The following is a 25,249-nucleotide window of genomic DNA, read 5'->3' as shown; positions in this document are numbered from 1 at the left end:
CCTCTAAGCTTTTTTTTCAAGCAGGTTGCCACCCAGCATAGAATGTTCTCTTTCTCGACTGTAATAAAATAGGCTGATTCTCTACTCTGGGTCAGCCATCACTTTACATATATAATCTCACTAGTCCTCGCCTCTGAAACACAGCTGAGACTAGGAGAGGTGAGTTTCCAGCCCAGTCCAGGCGTCTAGGAAGTAATGGAGGAGGACTGGTGGTAACAATGCAGATCTACTCAATCCTGCAAGATGGGACTGGGGAACTGCTTCCTCCATCTCCCTGATCCAGGGTTAGGAATCGACAGCCTCCAGGGACCTCAGTCCATGTTGTTTGAAGTAGGAAGACAGAACCAAGGGCAGGTGAACCAAGGCCAGTGGGACAAACCAGTAAGGCACTCTGGAGAGACAAAGACTCTTGTCTCGGTGAGTCCCATCCACTCCGAAGAGCCACTGGAGGTTAGTGCTGAATATTCTCAGCTCTAGGTGGAATCCTGTCCCATGTCCTTGCCTTGCTGAAACATCCAGGATGAACTCAGTGCATGAGAACAAGAGTTTCCTCAGCGTCAACCGGGTCAGCTCAGCCTGAGGGAAAGTGTGAATTGTAGTAAATGAAGAAATTATAGATCAGTCCTGGAAGGCTGTAGCCAAAGAAGGGCTTTTAGCAGGAAGTGATCAATCAGTAGAAATTGATGAAAATCAGGTGGGTGAGGATCTAGAGCACAGATAAGACAAAGCAGGAGATTAAGGCGTAAGACTGTCAACGTTGACAGCCGAGGTGGCTGGAAGGTACTTTTCTGTGGTGCAGAAGGAGGGTGGGGCTACTTTCCCAGAAACCAAGTCCACAAAGCTCTGTCTCCAGACTTCCGCCTGGCATGGCCTCGTGGGAATCTGCATCCAGTGATCCTGGTGTGGTCCGCGCACAAGAGGCGGTGATGAGGTCTTCCAGGACCTGGTCAGGAGAGCCACCCACAGGAGACGCTCTCTGATACTAGTTTCCAGATAGTTTTAGGAAACATATAAAAGTGCTGGACCTGGAATCCTGCTCATCCTAAGGACGTGAATATGCAATGAAAATCTAGGGATGGGGCTGGCCAATCCCAGCATCACTGCATCCAAAGCTCCTCCTTCTCCTCCTGCCTGTAACCACTCTGACCTCAGGCCCTCTGACCTTGGTAGACGGGCAGCTTTGTAGAAGGTGCATCTCAGAAACAGATCTTCGTGTATGTACCTGAAGGGAACAAAGAAGTTTGGATTTTGCTGCTAGAATTGCTCAGACTCATGAAGAAAGGAGAATGTTGTAAAGGTTTGCAGCCTGAGTTTGGGCTCTGTCCCTCCTTTGGAAGTAGTTGTAAAAGCAGAGACGCGGACAGCTGAAGCTGTCCTGCTGTGTGCCTGCCTGAGAGTAAGGACTCCATAAATGTTCTCAGAGGGGTGACAAAGCAATGAACAGGCGAGAGAAAGAAACTATACTCAAATAGAAAAAAAGGAAACAGAACAACTTTGAAGGTGTCAGCTCCAAGACTCCTGGCAGTTGAGCCCACCTGACATCCTGAGCCCTCTTCTAGGTGCTTCCAGAAGTCATCTCTTGTAACCCACAACTTTAGGGTAGGCGGTTGATTATTCCCCATTGTACAGATCGGGAGACTGAGGAACCCAGAAGTGAAGTGATTACCTCAGGTCACACCGATTGCTGAAGACTGGGATTCACTCATCGCCCCCATTCATTAGGAACTTGTGAGGAGCCTGATAATGTGTTTTACATGTGAGATCCATCTTATTCCTCACAGTCTCGCTGCCCGGGGAGCGTTTTACTCTCCCCATGTTGTAGGTGAGGAAGCTCAGGCTGGGTCCCACGTGGCATGTTAGATGAGTAGAGATGGCTTCAGTGCTGGCACAAAATGACTTCAAGGCGTGGATTGCCGGCGTGAGTCTGGAACAGGTTCACTGGCCAGTAGTTATGTGCTGTTTCTGGGCTACGAGGCCTCAGAGCCAACAAAAGACAGCCAGCACAAGGTGCCCAGACTCTGAATCTTGGTCACACTCAGTGATGCAGAGCAGGAGATGATGGACACCACCTACCTCTCCCTGAACCTCTGTCTCACTCATGTCGTCTGTGCTGCTTATCAGCTCCAGGAAAAGCCAGAGGACGGACAGTCTGGACCCAGCCATACCCTGGCAGGGTTGCTGTGTACACCTAGTTCTGTCTGCCTCTTTGTATTGTCTTATCAGCCTTTTTTTAAATTGAAGTACGGTCAGTTACATGTGTCAATTTCTGGTGTACAGCACCATGTCCCAGTCATGCATATACACACATATATTTGTTTTCATATTCTCTTATCAGCCCTTTTAACTCTTTTTCCTTCTCTTCTGGGGATGACATGATGAAGCCCCCTCCACGCCCTCTCAGTCACTGGTTACTCTTTTCCGGAACTGGAAATGGAATGCTTCATTTTGTGTCTGGGAGAAGGAGGCCCAGGAAGGATTTTTTTTAAGGTTAGGAAACTAAATTGTATGATTTCTAAATACTTACCTTTATTTTCAGAATTCAGGTACCTAGGGCTTACCCCACCCTGTACCTGTCCAAGGCATCTCCCCTGGGCTCTCTATCACCCTGTGTCTCCCCTTCAGGACACCTGGCACAGCTGTTGCTCATGCACAGCTCTCCAGTAGACCTTGAACTCAGGAGGGGCAGGGGTCTGTTCAGCATCGTGTCCCTAGGTTCCAGTACAGTGCTTGAAACAAGAGTCACTCAATGAATAATTTTGTTGAATGAACAAATACATATGTACAGTGGTGATGGCTAATGTGGCCCTGAGAGTGTGCTGTTATGATGTCGGGGTTCCCCCAGGGGGCACACTGCCTTATTCTGAGACAGGATAGGGAGACTCAGCCCAGGTCCTCTTCTGCATCTAATCCCACACACCAGAAGGAGAGGAATGCACGTGAGAGACTTAAATGATACATCTGAAAGAGTGAGGCAGGCCCCAGTGCAAATCCTAACTCTTCCACGTCCTACCTGGGGAGTGGTGGGCCAGTTACAGGATCTTCTCAGCTGGAGGAGGACTTTCCACAATAGGAAAAGGTCCATATTCAAAATGAAACAAGAACCAAAACAACTAAACAAATACCTAATGCTTATATGATGTTTACTAGATTCGAGACACTATTTCAAGTGTATTGCATATTATAACCTACTTAATCATCACGACTCCTTGTGGTGTAGGGACTATCCTTAGGCTCATTTTACAGATGAACCAACTCAGACGCAGAGGGCATACATATTTATCCCAGGTGGTCACATAGCTAGTAAGTGGCAGAGTCAAGATTTGACCCCAGCAGTCTTGTTCCAGTGCCCATATTCCTAACCTCTGCACTGACTGCTTTTATCAAGATGATACAGATACAAACTACGATGTACAGAACAGACAAACAACAGGGTCCTACTGTATAGCACAGGGAACTATATTCAATGGCTTGTAGTAACCTGCAATGAAAAAGAATATGAAAAGGAATATATGTGTGTGTGTGTGTGTGTGTGTGTGTGTGTGTGTCTGTATACCTGAATCACTATGCTGTACACCAGAAATTAATACAACATTGTAAGTCAACTATACTTCAATTTTTTTTTAATGTTAAAAAATACAAAAGATGATGTAGAAGGAGCTTGGGTGTAGGATTCAGAAGATCTTCAAGGACGCTGACTTCAGATCTGCCGCATATTAGATGTGACTTTGGGCAGATTACTTAGCTTCTCTGGGCCATGTAACGTCCTCACTTTACCATGAGGGTAATAAAACAAGATAATGAATGAGATAATACGTCAGGTAGAGCTTTAAAAGCTATAAAGCTCTTTGCACCTCGTACGAAGTGGATATTAACTGTTAGATGACAGAGAGCCTTGAGTGATAAAATGAGATGCTTGCCGTATATATTGTGGGCCCACAAAAACAAAGGGATTTTTTTTTTCCCCAAACAGGGCAGGATGGAGGTGGGGAGGCAGGATGGATGGAGAGTTTATCAGTCTTTTAGAAGACATACTTCTGGTAGCGGACTTACCCACGGGCATGTCTAAGCAGCAGCATATTATCAGGGTCTTGGATCTGGGGATTAGACAACTGGGGTGGGGTGGGGTGGGGTCCACTCCTAGGGCTCCTACTTTCTAGCTGTTTGAACCTAAGCCTGCAACTTCACTTCTCTGAGTCTCAGTGTCCTCCTCTATACAATTAGTGATGATAAAACTTTCCTTATTGGCTTGTACTGAGAATTAAATTTGACCCTGTAAGAAAAGCATCAGGCTGGTAGGAGGTGCTCCAAAATGCACCCCCCCTTCCCACTGGCTGAGCCCCGTGGTGTTTCTGTGGTATCCAGGTGATACGAAATTTGCTAGATGCCTACTTTTTGGAATTAATTTCCTAAAGTGGGGAGAGGACATTCAGAACAGACACTCCATATTTTCATCCTTTTGCTTACCTGCCGCAGGTGCAACGGTGGCGGAAACGTTCCCTTCCACAGGGGCCTTTGTTCTGCAGCAGTTAAAGGCGCCTCGCTAATCCTTCCGCTTCCAGATGCTCTCGCAGCTGGCTGTATTTTTAGCTCATCTCTTTTATGTGCCTCACTTGGAAGACATCTTATTATGCATTTCAAAACTTGACAACTCCCATCACTCTGTCCCCTCGTGCCATTCTGATACACAAAGGAAGAAGGAAATGGAGCAGCCTCCAGCCAGGTTTAGCTTCTGCTCAGTGAAGACCAGGGATGTAAGAGTGTCTTCTGTTGCAGCGGCTGCTGGACCTGCTCTGAGAGTCAGTTGGGTGTCACCAGCGCTCTTTCCCGTCCTCATCTGCCTCGTAGTCTAGGATGTGTGAGGATATACTGTGTGTAGATGCTCTCAAGGGTCCTGCGGGTGGTCCTGTGCAGACACAGGCCGGGGGTGGCCGTACAGTGCTGGGACCAGACTCAAAAGCATGTAGGAATGAATAACAGAGCAAGGATGAGCGTTTCCAACACGAAGTCATTTGCTCAACAAGCACTTATTAAGTGTTGACCGTGTACCAGGGTATGTGCTGAGAGGTCATATATTTTCTATAAACGGAAGATATTCCCTCACGGGATATGCTTTGAATGACTTTAAAATAACAGTAGCACTTTTTTTAAAGTATAGTCAGTTTACAATGTTGTGTTAATTTCTGCTCTACAGTATAGTGATTCAGTTATACGTATATATATTCCTTTTCATACTATTTTTCATTATAGGCTATTACAAGGTATTGAATATAGTTCCCTGTGCTATAAAGTATAAACTTGCTGTTTATCTATTTTATATATAGTAGATAGTATGTGCAAATACCGAACTCTCAATTTATCCCTCCCCACCCCCTTTCCCCCTGGTAACCATAAATTTGTTTTCTGTGTCTGTGAGTTTGTTTCTCTTTTGTATGCAAGTTCATTTGTGTCAGTTTTTTCGATTCCACGTATTAGTGATATTATATATTTTTCTTTCTCTTTCTGGCTTACTTCACTTAGTATGACGATCTCCAGGTTCATCCATGTTGCTGCAATGGCATTAGTTTATTCTTTTCAACAGCTGAGTAGTACATTTATTAAGCTCTTAACTCTGCTCTGGGCACCAGACTGAAGATGTCATGCGTGTGGATTCATGTAGTTCTCATATCAACTCTGAGAGGCGGGCACAGGCCCACGATCCAGGTGGGGAAGCCTGGTCACAGAGACGGTAGGCGCCTAGCCCACGCACCACAGCTGGTGAGTGGAGAGGCCAGGCCTTGACCTCTGGCTCCAGGGCCTGAGCTCTTGACCCCGGAGTCTTCCCCTCTCTGCCCTCCACCCAGCCTGCCTCCCAGTCGGTGTAACAGTGGCAAACTTCAAGCCCGTTTTATTGCATCAGGTGGCCTCCCAGAGGCATGCAGGGAGCGCGCTTCCCTAGTCTTCACAGTCCGCGGGGGGACACAGGTGGTCACCACGCGGTGACGCACGCACAATTACAGACTGTGATGTGCGTTAGAGAGAAAGGGGGTGGGTTTCTTTGAAAATATTAACCAGAAGCATGGGACACCGTCTCCCCAGAGACTGGGCTCCTCGAGGGCAAGGATCTCACTCTTGCATTCCCAGCCCCCAGTGTGGAGCCTGGCACAGAGTTTCTAGATCAAGGGATTTGCTTTGTTACTAGGACTGAGTCCTGGAAATAAGTCCGAGCTGGACCAGCAGGTCGGGATATTCGATGCAGGAAGCTCTGAGTGACTGAGCCAGACCTCCCGACAGCCACCCTCTCTTGGATGTAGCCGTCTCTGAGTCTGGCACAGAGATACGCGCCAGGGAGAAGGGAAGGCGGGAGAAGAGAGCGAGAACTGGGCAGGTCCTGAGAGTTGCTGCTCTCCAGGAGGCCACCTGATGCAGTAAGATGGGCTTGAAGTTTGCTGCTGTTACACTGAGTTTTAGCACTGGCTCTGAACTTCACCATTGATTGAACATTGGGCAAGTTGCTTAACCCCTCTGCGCCTCAGTTTTCTCATCTCTAACAGAGACATGATAGAACTGAGGGTTAGAATTTTTGAGTTCCTATCAATGTTGCCCTGGGAGACCCTAAGGTGATTCAAAAGAGATGGCTGCAGGATGGTGTTTGGTGCATTTTCAATGAAAGGGGCAATTTTGTGCTGATTTCTTTCACTGACAGATCATTTTCCGAGGCAACAGCCTAACGAATCATGGGGCCAATTAGTGTAAGAGGAACAATTGATCCTGGTTCTCAGAGAGCTCAGCCCACCACCTCAGTGGTCCGGTGGTGCGTTTGGGAAAATGCTACACAGCACTAAATGGGAAATAATTGGATAGACGGCGTTATAAATTACGCCACACTCAGCTTCTGATTCAAATAGCAAGGTCTGGCAGTAATAGGAAAACTGTAGCCTTTGCTCTCCTGCATTGAAGAGCAGAGCAAAGCTGGCAGGGACCCCTCTTGCCCCTCATTTTACAGATGGGAAAATAGTCTCACTGAGGGAGCAGAGACGGGGCTAGATACCTAAGATGTTCTTTCACCGCTGTCTTCTTTTGGCAAACTCCTCAAACGAAGGGATCTGGAGGTAAAACTAAGGAGATTGCTGTTTCTTTCCTGGGGTGCTGTGACAAATGACCACAGCTGAGAGGTTTACGTGGAAGTCTACTGTGTCGTAGTTCTAGAGGCTGGAAGTCTGAGATCCAAGACTGGGCAAGGTTGGTTCCTTCTGTGACTGGGAGGGAGGATCTGTTCCAGGCCTCTCTCCTGTTCTCGTGCTTTGTTGGCAGTCTTGAGCGTTTCTTGGCTTTTAGACACATCATCTGGATGTCTGCCTTTATGTTCGCAAGGTATCCAGTCCATCTGCCTGTGTCCAAATTCCCGTTTTATAAGGACACTGGTCATCTTGGTTTAGAGGCACACCCTATTCTAGCATGCCATAATTTTAACTAATTACATCAGTAATGGTACTATTTCCAATTAAAGTTGCATTCTGAAGTCCTTAAGTTTTAGTACTACAGTTGATCCTTGAACAACACAGGTTTAAACTATGCGAGTCCACTTACATGCAGATTTTTTTCAATAAATAGGTATACAGTACACACAGTCTATGGTTGATTGGATCCATGGATGCAGAACTGCAGTTACAGAGGGCTGACTGTAAAGTTATACAAGCATTTTCTACCATGCAGGGGGTGTTGGGTTAACTGGGGGTTGGTGCTCCTAATTCCTTCATTGTTTTGGGTCAGCTGTATTTCCAAATAAGGTCACATTCTGAATTCCTGAGGTTTAGGGGCTCAACCTCTGAATTTTGGGAGGGTACAGTTCAACATGTAATGATGACAGACAGTTTAGAGAATGGAAATCTTTGAACTGGAGAGGGAATACCATTTATTAAGCATCATTAGGTGGCTGGCAGGGTACCAGGATCTTACTTAGATTTCACCCCAAACTAATGGAATTAAAGATGAGGATACTAAGATTCAGAGAAGCAAGGTAATTTGTCCAAGGTGACACACATAGTACATAATAGATTTGGATTTCAGGTGCCAACCTGTGTCTATCCAAAGTCATGAGTTTCCTCAGCACCCAAGTATCTTATTAAAATGGATCTTAGAAGCCATATTCACCATCACCTGCCATCCACCTCAGTGTATAAATGAAGACACCAGCCTTCTCACTCCCAATCCAGTAGGCTTTCCATTGGCTGCATATTAGTCACATCACTTTCTTCTAAGTTTGTCTGGCATGCAAGACTTCTTTGTGACCAAGGCAGAGGTTAATTTCAGACTGGTTACAACACAAAAAGTAATTTTCCATTAAATATAATGAGCTCATTTCTGCAGTGACTTGTGGCAAAAACATGCTGTTTCATTTCCATTCATTCACACTCATTTACCTGCTTGCTACAATAATTTTACACCACCATAAGCTGAAATGTTGAAATCATTGGTTACATTACTAAACACCTACAATGGTTATTAGGATTTTTCATGCAGAAAGAAACAGAAAGAAAAACCTGAATTTTAGGAGAATGAGAGTACAGGCAGTCGAAGTACATTGAAAGCTGTATTCAAGTGCACAGAGGCTGCCTGGGTCTGGAGCCAGCTATAGCTGGCAGCATTACAGGGTCTGCCTTATCAACAGTGTGACCTGGGGTGAGTTCCTCAACCTCTCGGTGCCTCATTTACCTCAACAGTAAAAGGAAGGGAAGTAATACGTAAGGTTGTTGGGTAAGTGAAATAAATGATGATTATGTATGTAGAGTACGGGGCACGATGCCTAGCACATAGTAGTCATTCTCTGGATCGTAAGTACCCTTTAAAAATATATATTTTATATATATATAAATTAAATCTGAATCCTTACATGGATTTGGAGAATCTTTTAAATTTATGATATTTTTCCGCAGAGTTTCAGAAGTATACATTGTTCCCATATTTATTCAACCTGAACTTTTTAAAATGTTGCAAATAGAACCCTCCCCGGCTGATGTCCATTCCTGCTGGCCCTGGGAATGCAAGAAGGAACAAAGAAAACGGGCACCTCCAACTCTGAGCGCTTCTGAACACGCTGAACGGCCCCCTGTGTTTTGGACCCGTGGTTGCCCGAGGTGGACTTGATGAAGGCTTTTTGTCTGCAGTCTACTTTCAATTAAGTCATTGATGTGTTCAGTGCCTTGGTTTCTCTCCTGTTCTCAGAAAGAGGAAGAGGGGCTGGGAGGTAGAGAAAGGAGCATGCGGAGATTTAATTTTCTCTCCAGCATATTATCACAAAAACATTCAAACACACAAAAAACTTCACCTTCTGCTGTATTTGTGTTCTCTGACTCTCTCTCTCTAGATAGGTTAATGAGATCAGTAGATAAATAGATACAAAATATCTACGTTAGGTGTGCTCATTGCTACTGGGGTTTCATTGCAGCTGGCTCCTTTGTGCAAACAGTGCTAGGAATATAGTTTTCAAAACATGAGTTCATATTGATATTTCCAATTCAAATGTACAGTTATTGGGTGGTTTCTTAACTTTTATGTGTGGAGCTCGTTTTTCTTTCACTGAAAGTCTTGCTTTATAGTAACAGTGTTTATGTATTTGTTTTATCTTAGTATATACCCAAAGCAATTTCATGGTTGCAGTTCCGATACGAATTACTGCTAACAATAAACAAGGCATCGACTGGCGTGTCAATGAGGTTCACTAAAATCCCCCACCAGCCTGATATTCCCTGGGCAAGTCACTTCCTTCTGAGCCTGTTTCCTCCTATTCAGACAGGGATAATGATGAGCACCGTATTGTTCAGAAATCTGTTGGTTGCAGGTTAATATGAAACTCACCTCAATCTTAAGCAACAGAAGGAAGTCACTAATCATATAAATGAAAACTCCAGGGTTCAATTTCCCAGGATAGTGGGATCCTGGTTGTTAGACGATGTTGTAAAGTTTCAAACTATCTCAGCTCTTCTTCCTGGTGACTTGATTTCCCCGGAGAATTTCTCACTGCCCTTGGGTTACTCCAAGACTGTTATCCTGTGAGCCTGACCTGGGAGAACCATGCTTGGTAATTGAATGCTGTGTTATCTAATCATTAGATTGAGTATCATAAAGTCTGTTGTCCTGGGAAAGATCCAAAGTATGAAGAGCCTGTTGTCTCCCGGATACCTTGTGAGACATGTTAAACTGTCTTCTTCACATCCCTATGACGGAGGGATCATTCCCATTGCACAGATAAAGAAACTGAGGTTCAGTGAGATAAAGTGACTTGCCTATGGCCACAGCTGAGATCCAGATACTTGCAACACTTTCGATGCCTTTTTGAAATAGGGATGGGACAACACAATAGGCAAACTACTTTGAGTATTAAGCAAAAGAGGACCCCCCCTCCCACCCGACTTACCCATACACACGTATCGCTGGCTTTCAAGAGCCCAGACTGCATCTTCCTCATCTCAGTATTTCCAGGGCCGAGTGTATCCTAGTACCAAAGGGTTTTAGGCATGACTGTGGCCTGAATGAGAGAGGACCGCTGGTCCAGCTCCCTACCCAGTGTGATTGTGCTATAGCACATCCTTGGTCAGGGGATGTGGAATTCTGATTGAACCCCAGTGTGAGGAAACCAAGTGCTTCACACAGAAGCTGGTTTCCTATGTAAGGTGGTTTTTATTTCTCCTGAGCAGAAATCTGCTTCCTTGTCGCTTTGGTGATTGCTAATTGATTGATTAAGCACACCTGGCTCCACTTTGCCTGTTCGACAAATTTAAGCCTAAATCATAGGTCTAGAATGCTCTCAGCTAGTTAACTAGTTCCTCTATTTTTAGGCAAGAACTTGACTCACCTCCTTCCAGAGCTGTGTTTATAACATATGTTTAGAGAGTTACTGGGAAGAAGCTGTCTTTTATAGCTGTTGCCTTGTTATAAAGTTTAAAAGGAAGTGTCAAGAACGAAAAAGGACATGAGTATTTACTGAATCCTTATTTTAACAGCTGAGAAAGTAAAGTGTCAGGGAAACAGAAGTAGAGCCAGTAGGGTTGGGGGGCGGAGTCTGAGGAGAGACTTGGACTCAGGATTTTACTGACAGAGTCATTCGTTCAAATTATTCGTTTAATGCCATTTGCAGAAACATGGGTGGACCTAGAGATTATCATACTAAGTGAAGTAAGTGAGGCAAAGACAATTGCATAAGATATCATTTATATGTGGAATCTAAAATAAGAAACAATTAAACTTATTTACAAAACAGAAACAAACTCACAGACAAAAACAAACTTACGGTTACCAAAAGGGAGAGAGAGGGGTGAGGGATAAATTAGGAGTTTGGGATTTTCAGATACAAACTACTAAATGTAAAATAGATAAGCAACAAGATCCTACCATATACTACAGGGAACTATATTCAATATCTCATAATAACTCCTAATGAAAAAGAATATATATACATCTAATTGAATCACTATGCTGTGCACCAGAAACTAACATAACATTGTAAATCAACTATAGTTTAATTTAAAAAAAAAAAAGATACTAACAAATTCATAGAGACAGAAAGTAGAATGTGGTTTCTAGGGGCCGGCAGAAGGTATGGGCAGTTGGTGTACAGATGATCACTCTGGGAAGGTGAAGAAGTTCCGGAGATGAATGGTGATGATGGTTGCAGGGCAATGTGAATGTTCTTAATGCCACAGACCCATACAGTTAATAATGGTTAAATTTGTAAATTTATGTTGTGTATATTTTTCCACAACAGAGATCTATAGAAACTAAACCCTTACTGTATGTATGTCAGGCACTGTACCTGATGCTCAGCATAAGATGAGAAGAAAAAAGATACTTTTTGTGCCATCCTGGAGCTGATATCATAGATATATAGCCATATATACCTAATGACAAACGGAAGAATTGTCTCACATGGAAAAGTCCAGGAAGCTTAGTATTTTGTGTAATTAGTATAAATGAGTATAGTTATTTAACTTAGTGTAAATGAGCAAAAATTTTAGGCATCTAAAAAAGAGAGACACGAATGAACTTATCTGCAAAACAGAAACAGGGTCACAGACATGGAAAACAAACTTGTGGTTACCAGGAGGGGAAAGGGGTGAGAAGGGATAAATTGGGAGTTTGAGATTTGCAGGTACTAACTACTATATATAAAATAGATAAACAACAAGTTTCTTCTGTGTAGCACAGGGAACTATATTCAGTATCTTGTAGGAACCTAGAATGAAAAAGAATATGAAGACATATATATATGACTGAAACATGCTGTACACCAGAAACTGACATAACACTGTAAACTGACTACACGACAAAAAACACATTCCTTGTCTTCTCGGTAAAAAAAAATTTAAATCACTAGTAAATTCACTACTCAAGAGAGAACGCCTGTTAAGATTTAGTTGGATGTACTTCCAGACTTTTTTATACAGTTACATTTATGGATAATCATGCTTTTTTTTCAAAAACAGGACTATATTAAAAACGCTATTTTATAATGTACTTTTTTCACTCAATGGGATGTTGTGAATATATTTCCACAGCAAAAATTACATATGTTCCCAAGATGATTTTCAGTTTGCTACATATTGTTTCATCTTGTAACAAAATGCAGTTACTTCAACTGAGCAGTTAATGCTCAACATTTTGGACATTTCTGATTTTTCACTCTTTTAAAAACACTGCAGGGGAAATCTCTTACCCAAGTCTTTGCCCACATCTTAAATTAGTGCAAGGCCAAAATTCACGCATATCTTTAAGGCTTTGACGCATACAGCCAGTCTGTCCTCCAGAAAAGTTGCACCAAATCACACGCCCACAAATAACAAAAATAACCATAATGGCAACATCCACATGGCCCTGACAGTATGTGCCTTGCATGCTCCAAGCCCTTTACATATACCAGACTAACTCATCAGTCCTCCTAACAGGACCATGAGAGAGACACCCTTTTCCCCACTGTACACACAGAGAACCAACAGCCCTGGAAAGTAGCTCTTTCCCTACACTTTGGCAACACTGGGCATTATCTTAATTCATATTTGGTGTGGCTTAACTGTATTTCAGAAGGTCATCAGACTGTGATATTGCATCTTTTTTTTTCATTCTGGTGGGGAAAATGGAATCTCACATTTATCTGGAATATCTTATATGAATCAGTTTAATATTTCTAATGACCTTTTGAGTTTTACATCATTCTTTGTGTTACACAAAAACAGGACGCTCAGAACATCAGAGAGATGTGCCAGCAACTGCGCATCCAGTCAGTGATACAGCTTGGATTTAAACTGTGTTCCCTCTGGGTCCAGGGTCTGTATCCCTTCTTCCATTCTCACCCTGCCTCCTCAACTGGAGACCAGGATCTTGGAGCGTTTGGTCTTGTCCTTGAGTAAAACCTTCTAGAAGATTTCAGGATGGGAACTGAGGGAAGAATTCACCCTGACCTGCTCTGTTGAGCATTTGATGATGGGGTGCCTGGAGGCTGGTACAGAGGTTGCCTCCCAGCTTCGTTGGCACTGCCACACAGCAAATGTGTCCAAAAATATGTTAGAAAAGAGAAAGGCCTGTATAATTGGCCTGGACCTCTCTTTGTCTTGTGAGGCTTTAACTACTGTGATTACCTGAGTGTGAAGTACTGTATTTTTCATGGATCTGTTTTTATTCTGTGTCTGTCTGTGTATCTGCTTTTGTTTTGTTGTTTTGTTAACTCACTTGAATCCCGGTGGGTATCTTTCCTGTGAATACTATTGCCTGGGGAAAGCACACACTCATACACACGTAGTAATAATATGAAGGCTAACTAGGGTAGCATTTATTCTTTAAAAAAAAAAAAAAAAAGCTAATGGTAAAGTCTGAGCAGATGACTTTCCAATCCATACTGTATTTAATTGGCTGTATTGAACCATACTACAAATTAAGTCTTCTCTGTAATTCATTCTGTCAGACAATAACCCTGCAAACAATTTGATACTTCATTTAAACATTGGTAAATGGCTCATGGAAATGCTAAGGGGGAATAAAATGGTGATCAGATAAGGAACCCTCTGTTTACAGAATGAATCCTGTGTGAAATGCCATGAATTAACCTGAATGAGTCAATCATTGAGCATTTATGGAGCAGTTGTTTTGTGCAGCGCATGTCTTCAGATGGCTTGGTCCTTCCTTCCTTCCTACTGTAATTCATCAAATGTTCTTTAGCACTTATTGTTCAAAAGGAAAGGTATTGGGAGCTGGGATCAGACTGAGGAGAACCAGACTTGATCTTTCTTTCGAGGAGCTAACATCCCCAAAGTGGAGAGAAAACACGTGCACAGTTGTTCTCCAGATGTCCTGCTCTCAGGATCGCGAGGCTTTGCATGCCCAGTTCTTTCTTCCTAGAACCCCCTTTCTCCCTGATTTTCTGAGGACTTCCCCTTTATCCATCAAGACTTATAGTTCATAGTCAGCTCTTTTGCCCAGTGTTCCTTAATGCCCCTTCCCCTTCCTGCTCTGAGCCTACATAACACCCTGTGTGTAACTTTAATATAAAGCTTGTCTTACTATGTTGTGGCTGCTAGTTTCTTTGCCTGCCTGTTCTGTGGGATTGCAAGGGCCCTGTGGAAGGGACTACGTTTTAATCTTTTGGGTAGATGCAGCCCTTCGCATGAGACCTGGAACGTACCAGGCACTCAGTCAGCACATATGGCGTGAATAACTAGATGACTGGCTGAATGTGTAACAAAGCTAAGAAGTGTGAAGCATCCCAGCTAGAAGGAAAAACGCTACCCAGTGAGACTGAGAGATGGGAATTGTGCCCAAGGGGAAAGGGGGAGCCAGGGAGTTTCTCTAGATGAGCAGGATGCTGGAGGGAGGCCTTGAACAAGCATGGGTATGATGTAGTTAGGTAGAGTTGATGAAACACAGGTACGGGGGTGAGGAGGGCACTCAGGAGAAAGACAGATGTGCAGTGGCACAGAGGTGGGAAAGCATGGACCCCAAGGAGGGATGGTGGGCCCTTCAGGTTATCTTCACCCATAGGAGGAAAGTCTAACTGGATTGGATCCAACAGATTGTGCAGTTGGCCAGGTTCCTGAAAGCACCCTTCCACATCATACCATCTTGACCTTTTTCTTTGAGATCCTTATAGCTGGCCTTTACCCCAAGCCTGCTGATTTATGACCCTTTCTGACCTCAGCATCTTGCTGGAATCGCCTCAACTCTACCATCTTACCCAGTTCCCCTTCGTCATCTCAGCTTGTCGGGGACTGTGGTTTTCCTGTTGGTTTAGGGAGCCAGAAGTCCAAGGAAAGGAGATCTGCATTCTAAACAGTCTTGTTCCCTCTTTGCAAGGCTTTGTCATCCTGAGTAGGGAGAGCCGAGCCTGGGTGAAGTATAGGCCCAGCCAGAATACAGTCTGACCCCCCTTTCTTTCATTAATAAACTCAGAGCTGAACTCTGTGATGTTTCCATTTCCTCTGGCTCCAACTGTCTTTGATTGTGCTGATAAAACCTGCTTCAAGACATAAAGCAGTTTTGAGACTCAGTGAACAAGTATTTGCAAGGTCCTCTGAGTTGCCAAGATGAATGTGATAATATGATTATGGGGTTAGCAGGATTCTAATATGTTTGTACTTCTGAGGATCTGGGCATGGTTAAGGTTGGGGGAAATGGAGGCATATATCCTCACTGGCTCTTCATTTCCAAATGAATGAGCTACTTTCAGAGCTATCATGTCATAAAATTAGCTGTGGGAAAAGATAATGTTACAAATATTTTTAAAGCATTTCATGAGCACACATGGCAACACTTCACGAGGCAGTATTAGGTATCATCAGGCATTAAAAATGTTTTGATTTTAAAGCACTTAATGAGGGTTCGCAGATAAATTAAAACATCTCCATCTGCTGTCTTGCATAGTAGGTGAGGTTTTACCATTGCACAATCATCTCCCAATCTAATTCCACCAGGAAGACTTCTAATCGCAGTTTAATTTTAGAGCAATATTCCACTTGGCAATCAATAACAGATTGTCGTCAAACTCTGATTTAATAGGAGACGTGGATAACATTCTCTACATGATGCAGAGAGAGAAATACTCGCAGGAAAGGGAGAGAAAGAGAATGCCTTTGTCTTCCCCTTTCCCTGCTGTCTACCATTCAAGCTCACAAAAGCTTCTAAATCAATACCTCCGTGCATGGTGAATCTAAGTCTCATCAATTTTACATCATTAACACTATGAAAAAGCTACTGCTCTCTGAGCAGTTTTTCTCTGCTAGCTAAATATGCCCTCTTAACAAAATGGGAACAAACAGATTCTGATCATTTTTATAACAAACACTCCCTTCTTCACCAACTTTGTGTCTAAATCCCCTGGAATTACACAGTCGTTCTATGGCCACTGGAGGGGCTGGGGTGGCTGGGCAGTGACACCACCCTCCAAGCATGACGTCCAGTAAACAGTAGGCAACCTGGGCAGGTGTGACGCCAAAGGGAGAGTCTTTACTAAAGAGGTGAGTGAATGGCCAGTCTCTGGAAGGTTAAGGTGCAGCAGCAAACTCTACTACAGGAAGGATGCCTAAGTTCAGAAGCCTACAAAGATGGCAGCAGGCTAGGAGATGGACATTTTGGAAGGTCGGAGCCAGTCATCCAGAACTAAAGGGATGCCCACCACAAGAGGCAGGTGCCCACTGTCCTGAGAGGCTGGCTGTATGGTGTGAGGTCCAGATGGCTAAAGGATTTGGGAAGTTGGACACAGACCTTAGAGAAAATCTGTTCCAGTGGTTCCCAATGTTTTCATAACCCAATTCCCCTTAGGTTACATTTCTCTCTCCCTCCACTGACTCAGAACGGGGAGAATTTTGTTCACCAAAAATGCATTCATAATCATTCACTTACCTATTTGGATTATTTGAACCCATCCCTAGTTACTAAAGAGAATCTGCTCAAAGATTAGCTCAGGAGTACAACAGTTACCTGATGCAATTCCAGATAAACTCGGCGGTTTCATTTGCATGCACAGTAAAAGGTGTAGTCTTATTAGGAATAATTGTACATTTCCGTGTAGCTTTTTGAAATGTCGAAAACTGCCTGGGACCTCTTTATTACTTACAGTGACCCCAGTAGATCCAGGGCTTTGGGTTAGGAGCCATTGATCTGGTCCAAACTTCTCCTTTGAGAGAGGAATAAACGGGATCCAAAGAGGTACAGTGAGTGCTTTGTGTTCACAGAGTGGCTAGAATTCAAGCTTCTTAACACCTAGTATAATGAAAATGTTCTTCGTAAGGACTTTAAACACATCGTATAATGCCCAGATACGTACGTACACCTTTACAGAGGACTGTTTAATGAGGATTGCTTTAGGTATGTTTCGTATAGAAAATTGGCCCTAAAGATCACCATTACTGAAAAGGATGATAAACATTATTTATTGAAGCTTGGGTAATAAAGGTGAGAAAGTCAATTTCGACAGATTTTTGAATTACTGATCAACAATCCCAATTTACCTTTGTTTGGTAACTGTGGGTCAGGCACGGCGCAAGGTGCTAGGGTGACAAAGATGAGGAAGACAGAGTCTGGTGAGGAAGACAGATTGGCAATCAGGCAAAATAAATCAGAGAAGGAAGACCTGTGAGAGCTGGAGCCCGGGGAGCTGTGTGTGAGGAATCCACCAGGAGCTTCTGTGTTGCTAGAGACAGATTCTAGGGAAACACAGAAGAGGGAGGAGCCGTAGCTGCAGCGGGAGGAAAGGCAAGCCTTGTTCAGGGCGTTTCCCGGAGGTGGTGTTATTTCAGGTGCCTCTGCGAGAAGAGGAGTAGGATCTGGGCAAGTGGATGAAAGACCAGGCGTTGCAGACAGGGGAGCAGCCCACGGAGAGCCTCAGAGATGCGGCTCTGGCCCAGATGGCGACTCTGGACAACACAGAGAGGGCGTTGGACCCTCAAGGCACTCTGTGACCATCTGTGGGAAAATAGTTATAACCGTGCGAATCTATGGTTCTCTGGGATGTGAATGGCGCCCCCTGTAGTTGTGCGGTGTACGTCTTCCAGCAGGGCAAGCAGAGGCCCTGGATGTGTAAGTGTACCAAACATCAGTCCAGAACTTAGACTGGGCTGTGTCATGAAGAAAGACGTAGCAGGAGCCTCCAGCGCTGAGCGAAGCTGACCGGCTTTGGCAGGCAGAAGGAAGCCACCATCACAGATGCTCATTCAGCATCTGAACAGTCCTGTTTATCTCTCTGGTCACAGCATCGAGACCATGGAAGGCAGCCTCCATTTCTCGGGGGCAGGCACAGCTCTTTTCCCTTCCATCTGGACCAAGCAGCTTTCCCAAAGCCCTCCAGACTGGTTCACACGGAGCTGAAACACATCTCTTATTGATCAATAGCTCGAAGGGAAAGCCCCCTGAAATAATCTCTTCTTTTTGTCTCTCATAGGCCCTTCAGCATCATCATGCTGTTCACGAAATTTCCTACATTGCGAAGGACATCACAGATCACCGGGCCTTCGGATACGTTTGTGGGAAGGAAGGGAATCACAGATTCGTGGCCATAAAAACAGCCCAGGCGGTGAGTACCCCCTTCCCAGGAGGACACCTTTCCTTGTGCCCTTTGGGGACAGCACAGTCACACTGCTGGTCTTTGGAGGCCCACTCTGACATATGACTGAGTGACACTGATGCTCTGGTTCCCATCTAGAAAAGATAAACAGCCTGGGAGCCAAGAAACATGCTTGTGCCCATCCAATTGTGCTGGTGTTGTTTTTTCTAATGGGTATTTCATAATGACTAATTTTTTTTCCTTTCTGATTAAGCTGGATGGAGGCACAGTACACAAATAAGTTTCCTTATGTTCATAGCCTCATTTAAAAAGAAAATAAGAGAAAACAAATAGCTGTTTTGCATAAGGCCTGCCCTAATTTTATTGTATTCAAAATTACTAATAAATAAAAGCTATGCCTTTTCTGCTTATGATTATTATGAATTTGCAAATATAATTAGTGGAAGAAATAAACTTTAGCCTAGATGCAATTTGCTAAACCAATATAAACAAGGTAGAATTAATTAAAGACAGAATGCTTTCAGTTTAATGGAAAAAGGAAGGGCTGTGGGTTATAGCTGGCAAAAAAAACAAAAAATCGGTCGCTGCAGCCCCTTATTAATGCACTTTACCACCTTTTACTCCAGGCTGAACCTGTTATTCTGGACTTGAGAGATCTCTTTCAACTTATCTATGAATTGAAGCAAAGAGAAGAATTGGAAAAAAAGGCACAAAAGGATAAGCAGTGCGAACAAGCCGTGTATCAGGTATACCTGTCAATTTATCCCGGTCCAGGGGATGACGGGGGCTTAAAATAAACAGATGTGAAAACACAGTCAGGCCTTCTCCTCCTGCTGCCAACCAGGAATAAACAAAGATGAAAGGGTCCCGTGTAAATTATAGGCACCGGAAGCAAGCCATTAGAGATGATCCCTTACTCTCCGAGATTCTAGACATATTAGAAAAAGTGAAGCCTTGAATCCGGGGGAAGATTTCAGGGGAGGAGAATGGGAGAAACACTATTGCGTTTGCTACCGTTAATGATGGGGGTGGGTCAGCTGCCAGGGTTTTCATTGTTTTCTGCCTGTTTTCTGCCTTAATGACCCGCCAGCCTGTGCTCCCGAGAGCTGGTTTCTTCACTGTCCTGTAATGTCTGAATCCAGTCTGACATCTCTCCCTTTATATCCTCTGCTTTCACCCTCCCTTCCCTCGCTCTGCTGTAGACAATTCTGGAAGAGGATATTGAAGACCCTGTATACCAGGTAACTTCTGAAACTAGTCGGGGTTTGAGGGTCAGGAACCCCGGCCTGCGGTACAGGCATTCTGTCAGGGACCTGAAGACTCCACTGGCTGCAGAGCCTGGAGAGGGACCACGGTTATTTCTGAGGGTGAGGGCTGCCAACGCCTCCAGGAGCAAATTTACATTAAAAAAAAAAAAAAAAAAAAACCTAGCAGAAGTTTGGCTGGCATCAGTAGCAGGGGATTTGGAAATAGGCTTCTCCGTTCTTGCCCCTGCCTCAGCCCTCTCTGCAATCTGTAGAAGTTAGATCCCAGAGCTGAATGTTTTCGAGAGTCTCTTGAATATTCTTAGTTCATTAGAGAGACTATGAATAACGTGGTGGCTTCAGTGAGTTCAGAACCAGAGATGGCGACTGTCATTTTGGTGACATCTGAACATGAACCCAAAGGACGGCTTGTGAGCTGTAAGAAGGGCTGTGAGGAGAAGTCTGTCTGGTGCCCGGCGGGCCAGGATGCCCCTGATTCCCTGGCTCATGCCACAGGCGCTGTTAGGGGTTGGGGGAGAAATCCCTGAGATGCGCTGGCCCGTAGCTTACTCTGCACCCTCTTCAAGGTTGCAGCCTAATTGTGGGTAGAGAGATGGCTTCCCTTGGGTTCAAGTACATGCTCTGTTTACACAGATGCAGAATAGGAAGGAGAGGGGAGGCCCCTCCCCTCTGTGCTTGTTCCCCGGGAGAGAAAGCTGCCAGTCAACCTGTGGGATGTGAAAGATAACCTGAAACTTAGTCTCCCCGGGGCACACATGGGTTCTTGTATGTGTGTGTCACATGTGCATTCTATACAAATGTGTATTTCCAAACAGAAAGCGGCTCCCACTTATAGAAAAGTGAAAAAGTATGGATAAAAAAGGTAATATTATATGAATCACTTCAAGGAAAAGAAGTATCTAGCATAGACGATAAACAGAAGTCGAGGGTGCGCCTGACAGCACGCCTTGCTTTAGAATGCCGAGGGCATGAACTTGTCTGTAATACGAGCCCAGCTCACGGGCTTGGAGAGGGAAGAACGTTGCCCTTTTTGAAACAGCTCAGTCCTTTAGAGTCTGAAACGTGTATATGGAAAAACTGACCTGAGTATTTAAACTGAGGCTGTAAAGTAGGGTGATATTTACGGGATGAGTGAGTTTGAGGCTTCTGCGCATGTCAGAATCGGCTTGGGACCCCTAGACCTGAGGGAGCCGAGGAGAGAGGCTGCTATAACCCAGGGTTTACAAAGTTGGGATTCCAGGCATTTCCAGGGACATCATTCCCACTCAGCAGTGCCAGCGCGTGTAGACGTTACTGGGGTAAATGCCACTAGATGAAGGAGCGACATCTCCAGAAAGATCTGTAGGGGCCCATGCAGTCATTGCTGAGGGACTGCCCGTCAGACCACTGCAGTTTTCCTTGGAAGAGGCAGGCATGTGCGGGGCTGCTCGGAGTGTCAGTCATTCACTTGTCTCTTGAAGGTGTTTTCTCTTGTGCCTGTTTCTTTAATGCTCACTGTGATGTGTATCCTGAATTCCAAATGCTTTTTTTCCCCCTCTTTCTTTTTTCCCCTCTGACTTTGCCTCTCTGGCCGCTCCTGTAATAGTACATTGTGTTTGAGGCTGGACACGAGCCAATCCGTGATCCCGAAACAGAAGAAAACATTTATCAGGTATAAAACTGCTTCCCTCTCATACCTTTGCGCGAGCATCAGTGAATTCACTGAAGGGGCTGAGAAGCCACGAGCCCTCCCCTCCCTCACACACTTCACGGGGCTCTCTTGGTCATTCCGGGCTTGTTAAATCCCTTCACGTGAATTGGCGCCTTGCTCCCTGCCATCTACCAGGAGTTTTGACGCCTTATTGTTGAAGTGTTTAGTGGCCAATGGGTACAGTGTTTTAATTTTTAATGGACCTTAATTATTTTCAACTGACTCGGAAATCACACATTCCATTTTACTCAAGCCACTGGAGGGTTGTTACCCATAATATCGTAGGGTCCTTCATGTCTCAAAAGCAGGTGCTTGTCGAATTCCTTCAAAAGGCCAACTGCACTACTGAAAAATGAAGGACAGATTCAAAAATGCTATTTGGAAACAACACTGGGCATGTCAACTGCATGAAAGAAAGTCTAGCTAAAGGTTTTTATTCCTTCTGAAGGGAAAGTAAATTAATATTCTTAAATGTCTGCCTATGTGAGGAACCCTGAACACACTTTTGAACTCATTAATTTTCCTAAATACACTATAGAGGAGGTGTTTTAATCCCACTTTTACAAGGGGAAACTGAGGCTCAGAGAAGTTGAGTAGCTTCCTCAGGGCTGTACAGCTGTTGAGAGCTGAGATGTGAAACCCAGGCAGGTGTGTGATTGCAGGACCCACGCTGCTTCTCCATCAAAGAGTCTAAGTGATCATAGTGCGGCAACACATCAAACAAATATGACGACCTTCACTTTTTCACTAATTAGAATTTTAGTCCTAATTTGAAATATAAACATTATGGAAGCAGGAAAAATGTTAATGTATTTAAATAAGTGATTTTCATCTTCTTAATTTACTTAGTTGTGTGGTCTGTTATTCTGCCTTGGGCATGCGTTACTTGTGTAATAAAAGTAAAACAGATTTTCAGTTTCCATCCAATGCATGGAATTCGAAATGACTCAAGTATCATGTTCACTCTACCAACAGCTCGGTTTAAGCAGCCTTGTGGAATAATAACCTAACTATTTTTCTCTGCTGGATCCGTCGTGGTTGCATTCAAGTATGAGGTTGGGCTTGGAGGCTTTGTTTAAAATCACGGCTTACAAAGTTTCTATCCTTAAATGGTAAAGTTGCAAATCTGTCCTCAGCATCAGATTTTAAAGTACAACCTTGCCTTTCTGAATAGGAGGCCAGAGGAACCATTAAGCAGTCATTCTAGGAAGAGAGAGCATCTTTTAAAATAAAATTAGGCTTTTCAATATAATAAGAGGTTCCTGAAGTCAGACTTTGCTGGAGTTGGCAGGGCTCCTGTGGTGCCCTGTGGTGGGTCTGTGGAGGGCCAGCCTCGTGTGCTGGGAGGGACCAGTTTGGGCAGGCAGAGAACTGGGTTCTGGTTCTGGTTCTGGCTCTGTCACCAACTCCCTTTGGCTGAGGACTAGCGGGCACAGCCCTTGCCCTCTCTGAGACCCAGTTTCCCCAGTGATAAGATAGGGAATCATTCCTCCCTCACTCACACGTTGGCCTGAGAATGAAACGAGACCACACGGAGACTGGAAAGAAAAGGCTTCATCCCGGATCACACACTGAGTCCACAGCCACTAAGCCACCTTGGCATTTCCTTTCCTTGTCTGGGCCTCAGTTTACACATCTGTAAAATGAGCAGAAAAGACAGAAGAGTCTCTCAGGCAAGTCCCTTTTCTGCTCTTTGCAACTGAAGCGCCTCATCATAGGACTGTTAGAGGACATGCTGGCTTGCCTGACCGAGCAACAGGACTCTGAGCAATGGTGTGTGTGTTGCGGGCTGGGTTTGCTAACATTTACTGAACACTGGTTGTGGGCCAGCTCTGTGACTGGGGGTTTACGTGCTGTATCTTACTGTGTCCCGCAGCAACCCCCAGGGGCTTGAACCATGATCCCCACTTCCCAGATGAGAAAGTGAGTCTCGCAGAGATAAGATGTCCTGGCCAGGATCCCAGAGCTTGCAAGAGGTAGAGCCCCCACTCACAGCCAGGTCTCTCTCTCATGTCTGTAAATAAAGAAATCTGAGGCTCTTTTCAGCTCAGAATATCCTGGCTGCTGAGTTTTGCAAGTAGATTCTGTGTAGGTTTCAAGTCACTATCTGAAAACCGTGCTTGTTTTAATAGTTCTGATGTCCAGGATCTTCCCTGGTTGGTCCACCGTTAACAGGAAGGTACCATCTAAGGGAATGAATGTTTTATCGCCTTCTATTGCGAAGGCCTCTGGTCTGTCTCCTGTCTTGCATTGCTAGTCCACTGGGCCTCAATTTGCTTAACGAGAGATAAGCTCTTGGGTTTAAAGATAAGTCCGAGCTTTTAAGGAGCTGCTATTAGGGGCCTCATTTTTTTTTTTTTTTTAAAGGACCTTCAAGTGTTCCACCACTATCCCTCCAGAGTAGATTGCAGTGTTTCTTATACTTCAGCTTGGTCAAGGGAGTCTTGGATTTTATTCTATTTATCCTCTGTTTTCTGAGGAATGAGGTCAGAGGAACTGGGGCCTGATTTTGTAACTGTTTTGTGACCTTGGGTGAAGGAAGTAACTTCTGTATGCCAGTTTCCTGGGCTGGAAAATAGGGAGACTGTGTTCTCAGCTTCTCGGAGTGATACGAAGACAGAAGGCGACAAGGAGAGCGCCTGGTACGGAGTAGGTTCTGTGCGAGTGCAACTTCCTCTTACTTCTTAACGTCATCAATACCAGATGCGGCTCGAGATGTCTTATGACGATGTATTAAGTGAAGTAGGGTGTGACTTCTCACCTCATCACGTCAGAGCCCAGCGGAAAGCTGCAGCCTCGCTTGACTGTGCTATTTATAACTCCAGCACAAGGAAGGGAAAGACTCCTGAGTGAATGTCACCTCTCCCTGAGGATCAGTAGTCTCATTTTTCCAAAGTGGATTAATAATAATCTTTCTATTTGCATGCCTCAGAAAAAAATTGTCAGTTTATAAAGAACAACCCAGAGCTCCATGATACAAAGCATTTTTAGCCATCGTTTACTTTTGACCCTTCCAGTAACTCGGGGAGATGAGATGAACAGTTGCAATGACGATCATCTTAAATGTAAGAGATTCAAGTCCTTTGGACTTAAGGGTTGGGCCCAAGACCAGAGCCTCTGACTCTAAACCTGGTGTTCTCTGTACCTTAAAAAGCTTCCAGCACCTGTGAGATCGCAGCCTGCCGCGGGCACGTTCTGCCAAGTTCGCTCATTCGAAAAACATTTTGAGTTACCCAAGATATGTCAAGTATTGTTATTTTAAAATGTCTCTAGTCCTATGTCACCCAGCTCTTAACCTGCCTCTCCACACTGTTAATATGTCACTGCACTAAAAGCACCTTTTGTCTGGATGGTCCTTAATATATAGTGTTCAGAGTAATTCCATTCGTTTATTCAAAAAGTGATTACGTATGGAGCCCCTAGTCTGTGCCAGGCACATGGAGATGGAATAGTGACCACAGCACGGTCCCCACCTTCAAGGAGTTTGTAGGCAACTCCTTGGATACTCAGGACAACCAGAAGAGGAAACTGAGGGTCAGAGAGCAGAGTGACATCTCCCAGGTCACCTAGCCTGTGGCAGAGCCAGGATTAGGAACCATCCTTTTGGTCCAGAGCTGATATCACTCTACGCAACATCACGTTACTGAAATGGTCTACAGACAGGATGGACCCGCTAGGAGGAGATGAGAGCCAGGGGCAAGGCACTTTCTGGTTTTTATCCTTTTAGCACTTCTGCTGGTGTTCTCAGCACACACGCGGAATATGTTTGATGCT

The 25,249-nt window shown here is 44.4% G+C and overlaps 1 protein-coding gene across 5 annotated transcripts in view; it reads left to right on the top strand.

Moving 5' to 3' along the window:
• Positions 1 to 25,249, top strand: part of DAB1 (DAB adaptor protein 1) — a 385,062-nt gene that overhangs the window by 300,673 nt on the left and 59,140 nt on the right. For 3 of the 5 annotated variants that reach the window (XM_032494392.1, XM_032494391.1, XM_032494390.1), the window contains exons 5-6: positions 18,398 to 18,529; positions 19,147 to 19,266. In XM_032494392.1, the coding sequence (XP_032350283.1) occupies positions 18,398 to 18,529; positions 19,147 to 19,266 (252 nt within the window). Of the gene's footprint in view, positions 1 to 18,397; positions 18,530 to 19,146; positions 19,267 to 19,722; positions 19,762 to 21,370; positions 21,437 to 25,249 lie in introns of all 5 variants that reach the window. The other 2 variants (XM_032494389.1, XM_032494388.1) reach the window with 1 other exon arrangement.

This window comes from Camelus ferus, chromosome 13 (genome assembly GCF_009834535.1).
Source record: "Camelus ferus isolate YT-003-E chromosome 13, BCGSAC_Cfer_1.0, whole genome shotgun sequence".
Taxonomy (NCBI): domain Eukaryota; kingdom Metazoa; phylum Chordata; class Mammalia; order Artiodactyla; family Camelidae; genus Camelus; species Camelus ferus.
The sequence above is the reverse complement of the archived record's forward strand: the minus strand, read 5'-3'. Positions and strand labels throughout refer to the sequence as shown.